This window comes from Serinus canaria, chromosome 5 (genome assembly GCF_022539315.1).
Source record: "Serinus canaria isolate serCan28SL12 chromosome 5, serCan2020, whole genome shotgun sequence".
NCBI lineage: Eukaryota > Metazoa > Chordata > Aves > Passeriformes > Fringillidae > Serinus > Serinus canaria.
In genome coordinates, this window is record NC_066319.1 from 52,300,931 (window position 1) to 52,312,669 (window position 11,739).

Genomic DNA, 11,739 nt, shown 5'->3' on the forward strand with positions numbered 1-11,739 from the left:
CGACCTCAGAGCCTTGCCCTGCACCCCCTAAGGGCCCAGCTGAGGAGAGTAGCAGCTCTCTGCACCCAGCCCTATTTCCCCTCCCTGGCAGGAACCCACCTGGCTTGCAGTACTCAGGCTAATGAGAGTTTACAGTTGGCATGAGCAGATGCACAAGTCAAAGCCTTGGAGGTAGGGCATGTTTGCAGTGACTCATGTTTAACATTAGTTCTCAAATTTACAGCAACTACAATCAAGTTAAGAGGTTCAACTTCTGAAACTGCTTTAACATTTCAACTCAGCTGGTCTGCAGCAGCACACCTAGGAAGATGTGTTTGCACACAAAACCAGATCTAGCATAAGTATGAAAACCAAGTCACTTAAATCTCAAAGACATTCAGTTAACATATCTAAGACATCTCAGGCCAAACAACAGTTTATTTCATTTTCAGCAACATCTCAACCATCAAAAAAATAAACTCTAACACAGATGGATGGAAGACTTCTCTACAGTGTAACTAAGTGGGCTCTGACCCCAAGGGTTTGAATTGGAGTGACATTTTATTATTCATCCAATAAGTTAGGAAGCATGAGAATAAAGTGCTTTATTTCTGAGCTGGCATGAGGTCATCAATGGACTGGCCTTTTTCAAGGCGTTTCTCCATTTCAATGAGAAGCTTCACTCCATCGACCACCATCTGCACCAGCTCCACCTCAGAGAAGCCGAGACGATCAGCATTGGAGACATCAAACACTCCTCCAACAGCAGCTGTGTCCACACCACCTGCAGCAAGAGATTCAGTTACAACATTGACCTCAGCCAGAGCAGGTGAGTCTGCCTTTCTTCCCTCACTAGCTTGAGGCAGGGACACAGCAGGACCATTCTCTACAAGCTGCCACTGGTGCCTCATCCTACATGCAGGAAGATAAAGCCATGTGTGACTGCCAATATGAACCACAGAACATGCAATTAGGCCAGCTCTTTATTCTTCTGACCCCTGAGCCATCTAACCTGAGGTCACAAGTACCCGCTGGAGCCATCTCCCAGACATAGGTTTAACTAGGATTCCCACCCTTGCTTATGAACAGGAACAGCTGTCCCCAGGTCCACCTTATCTGGTGCTCAAATGACAAACAGGACATTAACTAGATAGCCAGACAAAGTACATACTAAGTATGCATCCTCAAATCCTCCACTATACAATTTGAAAACTCTTTTCTCTCCATGTGCTTTACAAGGTTTTTTTTTTGATGGTGGGACAGGCACTGAGAGTGTGAACCAAGAGACGGCTCTGGCCATAACCAGGCATTTGCTGCTGTCTAAAGGCAGACTGACTCAGCCCATCAGTGTTATCAACTCTCACCTGTGCCTCGTTTCTGCAGCCGAAGTCTCTTGAGGACTTCCCCAAATTTCTCATGTTTCCCAAGGTGTGGGAGCTTGATGTGCACACCAGCACGGAGCCCTGTTCCAAGGTTGGATGGGCAGGTCAGGATGTAGCCCAAGTGTGGATTCCACATGAACTCATAGTTTTTGGCCTTGAAGAGACTTTCTATCTATAAATAGAAAGAATGCATGTTTAGAGATTGATCTCTACCTTAAGATTGTAGAACATCCATTGGTGCTCACTTGCAGCTTCAGTCACTCAGCAACAGCCACAACACTCAGAACAGTTATTTCAGCCACATAAGCCTCCTCCCTATGGAAAAAATGGCCACCAACAGGGCACTTTTAAGGCCTTCATCTTGCTCCTAGCAGTGAGACAGGCTAAGTTTAAAAGTTACACTCCTTATGTCACTATCTGTTGGGAAGCTGGATTTCATGCATGTCAAGCTGGCACATCCCTTAGGATCAGGGAAGGGGCTGGTAAAGCTCAAGCTCGTATCGAGACTAGAAACAGAGAACTTGTGTCCAGCTTTGCCCATGCACATTCAAGCAATTTCTCCTCCTCCCCATGGTGTTTCAAAGCTTTAGAGAATTATGTAGAATTTCTTTAAAATACAGTTAAGACATTTGGGTAAGAATGCTACCACATCAAGCAAACATTCTAGATTACACAGCTACACGGCTTTTTGCCAAAGCACCTGTTTTGGAGCCCTCACAGCTCTGGATCTCATCAGGGTGTTCTCAGAGATCCAGGCTATGAAACACGACCATGGAGGACTCCAGAGAGGGCTTGAAAACTGCGTTCTCAGCTCTAACCAGAGAACCATGTGCCATTTGAACACACAGCCCAGACAACAGTGATTTACCTTTGTTAGTCCAGTACAGAAGCGGCTGAATACTTCCTTCATGTTGCCACCTTTCTGCATGGAAATAACTCTAAGGTGATCCTCCTCATTGATCCAAACAAGGAAAGTCTTGTTATCATTGTGCCTAGGAGACAAAGCAATCAGTTTGCTGTCTTGCCCACCTCACATTTTGAAGATGGCCCCAAATTGCTCATCACTGCAGTTTTTAGTTCAAGATACTCAGTTAGCTGCTTCAAAAAGATTGATCTTCCTTCTTTTGCCCACACAGGACCTGAGTTAAGCTGGTAGTTGCTACCCTGCTCTTTTCAAGAGGTCATTTGAATTGGTCTTTATAGAGTGAGTAATAACATGGCATTACCAGTCTTACAGTATCAAAATCTAAAACAACCTCACATCCCCCTAGCTTAGTTATGGCTCCAGCTTACAAATTAAGGTATTTCTGCTCAGCAATTTGCAGAAAGGTGACCAACAGACTTTGAGGGAGTCCTGTACAATAATGTTCATAATGACACTATGTATAACAAGCCTTTTTAGTAGTATTTTGTCAGGCTATGTCAAACTGCACTTTGTACCTTACATTCACTATGAATTTTAGATCAGGGCTCTTCAGAGATGCTATATAAAAATCCTCTGAACAATGGGCTCCTCCTGCCCCAGCTTGCAGCTGACAGCAAGTACTATCATCCATGTTTATCTGGCTAGTAATTTCTGAACTTGATTAGGATCAAAAATTAGCTAGTACCTGAGGAAAGTTATTTATGCAGACAACACTAAGACATTACACACTTCAAGTCTGTAGATTAGTCATGCTCAGATGACAGCGCTATCTGGTGCTGGCAATCTGCAGGTAGATGATGCAATCTTAAAGGTGACCTACAGAAACAAAGCGTGCTTCCTCTGGGTTGTACTGAAACAGCTGCAGTAATAAGATTGGAGCATGGTTGATAAAAACCTAGCCCTTACCTTACAAGGGAGCAAGTTAATTATGCTGCAGAAGCTCCCGAGATGCAGTTTTATGTAGGTGACCTACATTTAAAACAAGCAGAATCCTTCTATTCCACACCTCTGCATCAGTCAATTCCTGTCACCGAGTCTCTGGGGACAGGGGGGAGATCTCATCACTAGCACAGATAAAGTCATACCAGTCCAGCACCACTGAGTTTCTGCAAGCAGAAGTGAAGAGACTACAAGGCAGTAACTATGTATCCAGGATCAACCCTGAGCTAAGACAATGCCATGGTTTGTACCACAAGTTAACTCTTGTGGGAAGAGCCGACTGTAATGGCACATCTGCTCCTTTACAAGTGATCTACTTCCACAAGCTGATTCAGTTTTTGCATGGTAGCTCACTAACCCATGCAGGCTCTGGTTCTGGGCTAACCAAGCTGGCTTGTTCTTACCAGCATAAGAACACTTGTCCAAATTTTGCTGGTTAACTGCAAGTTCTCTGTAGAAGTTTCTCATCAAATACAGTAATATAAGGTGAGAAGCTACTACTTTTCCCAACAGTACAAGTCAGCACCAAAACAGCAAGACTTTAAATTCTATGACTGCTTCCTCACAGACATACTCACCAGATACCCCTGGCATCAGGCCAGTCTCGTGCCATCCCAGATGCCAACAGAAGAGGAGAAACTGGCTTGTCAAACAAGAAGTGGTCATCAATCAGCTGCTGCTGCTCTGCATCAGTCATGTTCCTCAGAGCATAGTACTTCCCCTTGAGATCACCGTCCAGACTACCCAGAGCTGAAAGAGAGAGATTATTTTAGAATGGGACTGAAGGGTCTACACTTTCCCAGCACTTTGGAGACCACACACAAAGTATGGCAATGTTTCATCTGCTGGGTCTGGTTCCTCCCTTGCTTTCATCTCAACGGCAATGACCTTGTGGCAGAACCTGAGGCAGTATCAGATGATTTGTCTGCACCTTCCAGGCTTAGACAAGTAGCCTTTGTTCCCTTACATGCAGTATAGAATCATTACTGCTGAACTCTACAAATGGAGACTGCTTTTCTTCCAAGGAGAACCAAGGTTATGAATATAACAAGCAGTATTATTCTAGTCAAGGACTGTTACCCTGCCCTTGAAAGGTTTTGAAACAACTACACTCTCAGCCTCCAGAACTGCACCTTGGGCACTGGAAGGCAATAGAAAAAAAAAAAAAAAACAACCACTGAAGAGCTTCACTGAAAACCTGCGCTTATTCTAGTCAGCTGCAGATTTGGAACAAGACTATATCTCTAAGCAAGCTGACTATTAATGAAAGTCAATTAAATTCAGCCACAAAACACTGCACCCCATGACTCAAACCCTGTAGTTGCTACATACCTGTTACATTTCAGGTTTGAGCCCTGATGAACCAACCTCTTTCCCCACACACACACAGACAGAAGCTTTTGAGATCAGCAGAGGTCAACTTTAATGCACTCCAACTTCCCTCTGCCATGTGCTCTTGCTCTCAGCTACAAGCTGCAATGCTGAGACAGCTCTAAAGCAATGAGCCTTTTCCAGGGAAAGCTCCATGTTCAGACTAAGTCTCCAGGGAGGCACCTTTTGCCAAGTGCCTCCATTTTCAAACTGCAAAGAACACCTCTTGCACAAAGGACAGAACAGTGTCCCCAGTTCTCACCTTACCTTCAACAGAGAGCTTCTCGATCGCCCGCCTCTCTCCTCGACTGCAGTGCGGGGGAAGGCAGAACCCACGGATGCTCCTGCCAGTTCTGACACGGGAACTGAGCACGTAATTGGCATCCAGGTCATCACCTCCCTGCAAGGTTAGGAAACCAGCAAGTACAACCCTGTTACCAAGGTATCTAAACACACATAGCCCCCATGCATGTAAGAATGCACTTTACACCTGAGGCACTGACTCCCTGGCCTGTAAGCCAGTGCCTCACTTCAGGGCTATTTTCTTCAGCATCACATCAAGTACCTGTGTAACACAACTCTTGCTCTGAGGTCGAGGCTACAGCTACTAAGTAGTCCTAGAAGACAGGGATATGACCAGAACATCAGTTCCATGTCCATTTCAGACTGTGGTCTGGACTACTCTTATCCCTTACAGATTTGCAATCTAGAGATATCAACATGAGGCAAAACCTTCTTTAGGAATGAGAATTATTCCTTACTGTGCTCCCAATTATTCCTTACTGTGCTCCCAAGTCTCTTTATTTTCAATAGGATTTATAGCTAGCAAATCAATATGGAGTTAGGAACTCCCAGAGTTTAGTTTACCGTAACATTTAAAATCCATAAAATGATTAAGAATCCTTACACCTAGCCATAAAAATATTTATTCAATAGCATGACACCATCAGCTGGTAATTAATATCCAAGATCAGACAGAAGAAAATGTTTAAATTTTATGATAGTCCTTGACTTCCAGGACAGTGTTGTTTAGGTTGACTGTTAGAGCCCACAGCTCACAGAAACACACACTAAAGGTGTTTGGCACAACCCACCCTGCAGCAGCACCTGAAAAAAGCTCCTGCTGCACACAAGCTGCTCAGCCACTGACTTCCCACAGCAGCAACCTCTTCAGGCTGATTGAACCAGACTCACAGCCCAAGTGTCCATGCTTGGTGGAAGCAAGGGGACAGAGCCTGAGCAACCAGCTTAGCAGCAGCTGCCAACAACTTTACAGTCCTCAGACCAATAATGTGTAACTGATCAAAACTTTATACCTGCAGGTTATCAGCATTCAGGTCAGTCTTGTGCTGATCACTTGGTTTGTAGCCACCATGCCTGTCTTCAATAACTGGATCAAAGAGCTCCTTGAACACTTCATAGGATTCTTCATCACCAGCCACACATCCTACTGTCATTATGAAGGGATGGCCTGGAGTGGTAATAAAGTCAGAAGAGCTAAGTTTGGGTGACATTTGGCTGTACTCCAGTGCAGCACTAACCAGTCAAGTTCTTTAGTGGCAAGTCTAGTCACTTAGAAGTTCATTCTTACATAGAAACATCTGGAGAGACCCTACATTTTACACTTTATCCAATTCATCAAATGCAGTGCTATGGAAACCCATAGCTATTGTAATTAAACCAGGCTCATTTGTCAAGCTTGGTTTAGGACAAATTTGCACAGCACATCTAATCTGACTAGCTAATTTAGATCACTGCATAGAACTTAATATCTAAACAATCATGCTTTGCTGCAAGCAAGCACGCTTTGCTTTTTGCTCCTTCTGCTACAGAGCTACAATTCTGTAGTCTGCTCATAAATGCCACCTCCACAAGATTAGTTTTAAGTCACCATATTCAAAAGCACCAGTTACTTCAGCTGGTTCACATGGAATATTCTCAATGCATTTTACCAGGATTATCAACCCCAGTCTGAATGACATCATCCAGGGTGAAGCCACTGGGCGTGACTCTGTCTCTCAGTTTCTCGTATAAATCCAGGGTTAGAACTTTGGCCATGTGGTTGTTGTGGCTGCTCAGGTCCGGATACTCCTCATCAGGAGGCAGTCTCTGATTATTTAGTTGGGCCATTTTGATATTGCTAGAGTAAAAATAAATACTGTAATGTTAACATGTAAACACATCTGCTCCCCCTTTTTCATAGAAGTGCTAGAAAACATCATGTAACCAGTTTAGAATAGGAAGAGACCAAGACAGCCAGGTAAACTGACATTTTTCCCCCCCCTCCTCTGATGAGTTATAATTAGAATGCATTTGGTTTGACTTTTTTTTTTTCTCTCCAGATTGAAAGTATTTAGCAGAGCAGTTACATAATTGAAGTGTCTGGGAATTGGTATGTCAGATCACAGCATGAAACATAGCTTGATGGAAACATGGCCTCCCAACAGAGCCATGCCTTTAGAGCAGTCTCTCAATGCTTTAGATTTGTCCCTCAGTAGCTTGAGAACTTTGGGTTCTCAAGCACTGTCAAGAAGCACTTCCAGTCAGGAGGGAGAACAGATCATTATGCAGACCTAACGATCCCATTACCTGGGTTGTCAACCCCAGTCTGGATACAATCATCCAGGGTAAATCCACTGGGAGTCTGTTTATCCCTCAATTTCTTGTACAGGTCCGGGGTCAGCACCTTAGCCATGTGATTGTTGTGAGCTTTCAGGTCAGGGTACTCCTCCTCAGGCTTGTACTTCATCTTCAGGAGGTTGTGGCTGTTTGAGAAGGGCATGGCTGACCCTACCGCAGTCACTAGGGGAGAAAGACGGGAAGCCTATCACTGGGGGTTTGGCAGCCTCCGGACCGCCCGGGGGAACGCCAGGCACCCAAAAGGTCACCTTGGCTCACGTTCCACCCGCGCCCTTCACACCTTTGCTGCTACACCACCTTCCACAAGCGCCAAGGAGGAAAGAAAAAAAGTTCTTCACCTCCAGCAGTCTTGCCCCGTCCCCACCATCCCGGCTGCAGGGGCACAGGCTCTCCCGCCTCGGGGGCGCCGCCCGGGTGAGGGGACGCGCCCAAGGTCGCGCGGAGCAGCCGTTGCAGCAGCGGGCGGACCCCGCGCGCGGCTCCGGGGCAGGGGGAGCGGCCGGGCCGCCGCGAGCCGGGGGGTGCGCGGCCCCGCCGGGACCCCGGGCCGGCCGGCAGGTGAGCGGGGCGGCACCGCCGCGCCCTCGGTGAGCGGCCGCACCTCCTCTCGCCGCTGAAGGGCGAGGGGAGCCGGAGGAGCGACGGCGCCCTCCGCGTCCGCGGACACCCGGCTGCTCCCCGACCGGGGAGGGGAGGGCAGCATCCAACAAGCCCTTACACAACAGAAGGCTCCCTTGGGGGACCTGGACGGGGTGAGCGTATGTAACTACCCTGCTAAATACCGGGTTAATCTGGTCTTAGAGCTCAACCAGCCCGGCGAGCACCTGCGCCGCTGCCCGCGCCCCCCGCACCGGCTGCGCCCCTGCCCCGCGCCGCCCCTCGCGCTCCTCCTCAGCCGGACCGGCTCCACCCCACACAGCGGGGGAGAAAAAAAAAAAAAAAAGAAAAAAGAAAAAAAAAAAAGGAAAAAAAGTAAAAAAAATAAAATCCTTTGTTTAAAGGCTGCAGAACGGCTCGGCTGCCCCGGGACTTACCGCGGGCTTCGCAGCTACAGCAAGAACCTCCGCGGCGCTCGGCGTACTACACCGCCCGAAAGGGAGTGAAGCTCCAGCTGCCCCGCCGTGCGTCTTTTATATAGAGTGCAAGCCCGCACTCCCATTGGCCGTTATTTATAGCCCATTCATTCCATTGGGCCGCGCAGTGGCGGGCGGGGCGAGTGTTGCGCTGCCGGCCGGGCCCGCGCTCGCCGCCATTTTGCTCGGCGTCGGGGAGATCGGTTGTGGGTGTCGGGACCCTCCGGGTCGCTCCCGCGGGGCTGAGGTGGCCCCGGCGCCGTCCGTTACTGCCGGTGTGAGGGCAGGAATCCATCTCGTGTGCCAAGGCATACCACCTCCCACCAGCGTGGCTGGTTGCAGGCTTCACACCTTTGCCAACACCTTGGTCGGGGTTTCAAACGTGGGTCTGATAACGCATCATCCCAAAGTAAGGGCTACGTGGCGTGCGGACTGGCCGTGCTGTGAGCCTTGTGAGTGGCGAGTGCCCCGAGCTGGCAGAAAGCCCTGAGGCGGCTGCGGATGTGGCGCCCAGCCCCCGGCAGCCCGGTTCTGCAGAGGGAGGACCTGCGCCTCGCCTCCAGCACCTGCGAAACCGTGGGCTCATTTTACAGTTTAAGTTGAAAGGAAGTACGGTGATGGTGTAAATCGCAGTGAATCCTCTGCTCTTGTCATGTGCCAAAAAAAAAATTTTAAATCTTCAGCTTTTATTGGAGAGAGGGTGATTTCCTGCTAAAGACAGGCACAGGAACTCTAGGATCTGACCCATCTAAAGCTCACCTGAAATTCACGAAAATAGTAACTTCCACTGGTCTTTTTGTAGGAATGAGCAGGTTTGTCCCAAAGCAAAGATGCAGCTGAGAAACCTGCTGTTTGCAGAAATTGCAGTGTTAACAATGTGAATGAGGATCTTGATTTGACTTTCACCTTTACATAATAGTATCTTTATCTTTCTCTGACGTGTTTCTCACAGCAGAACCCATGTTTATCCTCCTGTCCAAACAGAGTGTATTTATCCATGAGAGTGCAGATCTGAGTTCCAGAGTCGCTTTCCTTGACATGAGCTGTGAATGTCAGGAGACATCACCTGAAACTCCCCATCACAATCCTTTCAGCACCATGACCAGTACCCTCACCCTAACAACAAGAAGCATGTGCACTTTACAAAACTGTTTAGGATTTAAAAATAATAATATACATCTAGATGAAATCATTGCAAAATAAAAAGCCTAGACTGCTTCAAATAAAAATGTGCTGTGTTTGGCTGCCATCCAGGTTTCCGAGTTATTCCAGGTCTGGTAGACTGAGATGCTGAGTATACAGATCTCCAGGAGAAGCCAAGGGCTCAGCATCTGTGCAAGTCTGGTCTCAGCTTCCGGATCAAAGAACAAATCCTCTCTTGGTCTCCTCTGCACTTTTAACCCCACAAAGTCTTCCCCTACACACTAATAATTTCACACAATGCTCATGCTTCAGAAGTTGCAAATAATGCATGACTGTACAAGTATTAAATGATTTTAAGTATAAAATTGTACCTAGAGTCCTCAATAAATTACAATATAAATATAATAGTACTGGATTACCTCAGCTACAGACATAATTCTGATTGTGGATTATTTTTTTTTAATGTAAACCACGAATATTTTATTTTTAATTTGAAACAGAAATATACTAAACTCATTTTCTTACATTATGGCATATTTTTGTGGTTGTGTTCTCTACAAAAAGAAAAAAAAAAGCCAGTCAGGGTAGGTTCTAAAGGCTCATTTTATCTTATTCCATAATCTATTGCTACACAAACAAAGAAGCAATCAGCTGTTCTGTAGTTTAATTGTTCAGGAGATTTGTGGAGTCAAGGTCACCTCAAGATCCAAAATCCAAGGATCCGTTTCATTGCATATGCTCTTTTTCTCCCAGTCTTGCAGAACAGGGAATACCAGTCATGGTGAGCAGGTAGAAGTCTTACTGTGCCAAATATTACAGCACTTCCAACACAAACACACACTTCTTTTTCACAGAACTTGGGTGGCATGGAAAGAGTCAGGAACGCAAAATCACCAAAATATATCCAATTTACACGTTTGACAAACAATGCACCCTCTACCCCCCTCTTCTCACCACTATTTGACAAATTTCTAGCATGCAGTAAGTCAGAAGTGGCTGGATTTTACTCAGACAGCATTTAAAGATTTGCTGAAAGCTGTGTGTAAATTGGATCCTATCTTTGTCACAGCATTCTGTGCCAGCTTCCCTAGTGACTTAATTACAGATGCTGTGCCCTGTGTCAACAGCCTCTGATCACCTGCCTTATCTGCCTCATCTACTGGGAAACACTGGCTTTGGATAAGCCTGTATGGCCTGTTAGACTCTGATAAAGGCACCAATACTCACTTTCCATGCTGGGATGGTATCTTAGTGAATACTGACTTATATGCTACATTTCCAGTTGGAAAGGTGGGCTGACTACTCCAGAGATCTTTGCACTGAGCTTTAACAATGAAGAATTAAGGGAAGTTAATCAAGGGCCATGCAGCTAACTTCCTAAGAGGCTTAATTATAAATGTTGTGTGGTGTGCAAGTGCAAGAGGAGATGGGTGTTAACTAGTGAATGTGTCTTCTGAAATTACTTGCGTGAACATAATATGAACCTGAAGAATTAGGGGATGAACATCATCTTGGAAACACAGAACAATATTCCAAATTAGGAAACAACAAGAGAAAGTGGTTTGCTGTGAACAACTGAATTGTTTCCAATTCCTAATCTACAACTAAACACCAATTGAAAATTAAACATAACACTCATGTACCAGTAGATTAAAGAAATTGGACATAGCTCCATCTGCTTGTCAAATGACACTTCTCTTCCCATTTATCACTTAAAATGTATTTGCTTAGTTATTATCCATGGTGTATTTTTTCTCCCTGCTTAGGCAGGCTGTTGAAAATTACTGATTGTTTCCAGTGAGCTGAGTGCCGATGGAAATGAGGAGTTGCTGAGTGTCTCAATCTTGCACACAGTCAGGCCCACAGTGATCTGAACAGCAGCCCATCATGGGAAAGAAAGGACATGAGAACATAAACAATGACAAATATAACCAGTGACACTAAAAATGACAGAAAATTAAACAAAGTGGGTGCAAATATAAAGGCACAGTAGAGCCATGATTGCCAGTCAGAAAAACAGCTGAGTAGGAGTTTGCAGTTTAAGAAACCTCTGAAACTGCATACATTATGTTTAGATTAGATGGAGAAGAGTTTCATAACTAACAAAGACTACTGCAATTATGCTATGGGCAGGTCAGCACCATAACAAAAAATATGTTCTCTCTGAAGGTAATGGGAAAAAAAATCTCTTATTCTTGGTGTAACCACATTAATTTAAAAAATCACAGATCATCATCTAAACAGCTCTCCGTTACTGGGTTTGTGATTGTGAAAGGGTGACTTTTTC

The 11,739-nt window shown here is 45.7% G+C and overlaps 1 protein-coding gene across 2 annotated transcripts; it reads right to left on the reverse strand.

The window, feature by feature from the left end:
* Positions 1 to 397: 397 nt before the first annotated feature.
* On the reverse strand, positions 398 to 8,429 carry CKB (creatine kinase B). Of its 2 annotated transcripts, none has more exons than XM_050974969.1 (8): positions 8,271 to 8,429; positions 7,186 to 7,398; positions 5,913 to 6,067; positions 4,864 to 4,996; positions 3,804 to 3,975; positions 2,230 to 2,353; positions 1,344 to 1,533; positions 398 to 763 (listed from the first exon to the last, which is right to left on the reverse strand). In XM_050974969.1, the coding sequence occupies exons 2-8, from the start codon at positions 7,376 to 7,378 to the stop codon at positions 585 to 587; spliced, it is 1,146 nt and encodes a 381-aa protein (XP_050830926.1). In that variant the 5' UTR covers positions 7,379 to 7,398; positions 8,271 to 8,429; the 3' UTR covers positions 398 to 584. The 2 variants fall into 2 exon arrangements, with proteins under 2 accessions (XP_050830926.1, XP_050830927.1); XM_050974970.1 differs by lacking the exon at positions 7,186 to 7,398 and adding an exon at positions 6,549 to 6,736 and having other exon boundaries at positions 8,271 to 8,365.
* Positions 8,430 to 11,739: the final 3,310 nt, after the last annotated feature.

What these genes read in the sequence shown, in the direction of transcription:
- CKB (XM_050974969.1), bottom strand. Translation starts at nt 7,378, where the DNA reads ATGCCCTTCTCAAACAGCCACAACCTCCTGAAGATGAAGTACAAGCCT. An exon ending in CCTGATGCCAGGGGTATCTG is followed by an intron (nt 2,354 to 3,803) that starts GTGAGTATGTCT and finishes TTTGTCTCCTAG; the next exon opens with GCACAATGATAACAAGACTT. An exon ending in GCTGCAGAAACGAGGCACAG is followed by an intron (nt 764 to 1,343) that starts GTGAGAGTTGAT and finishes CTCTTGCTGCAG; the next exon opens with GTGGTGTGGACACAGCTGCT.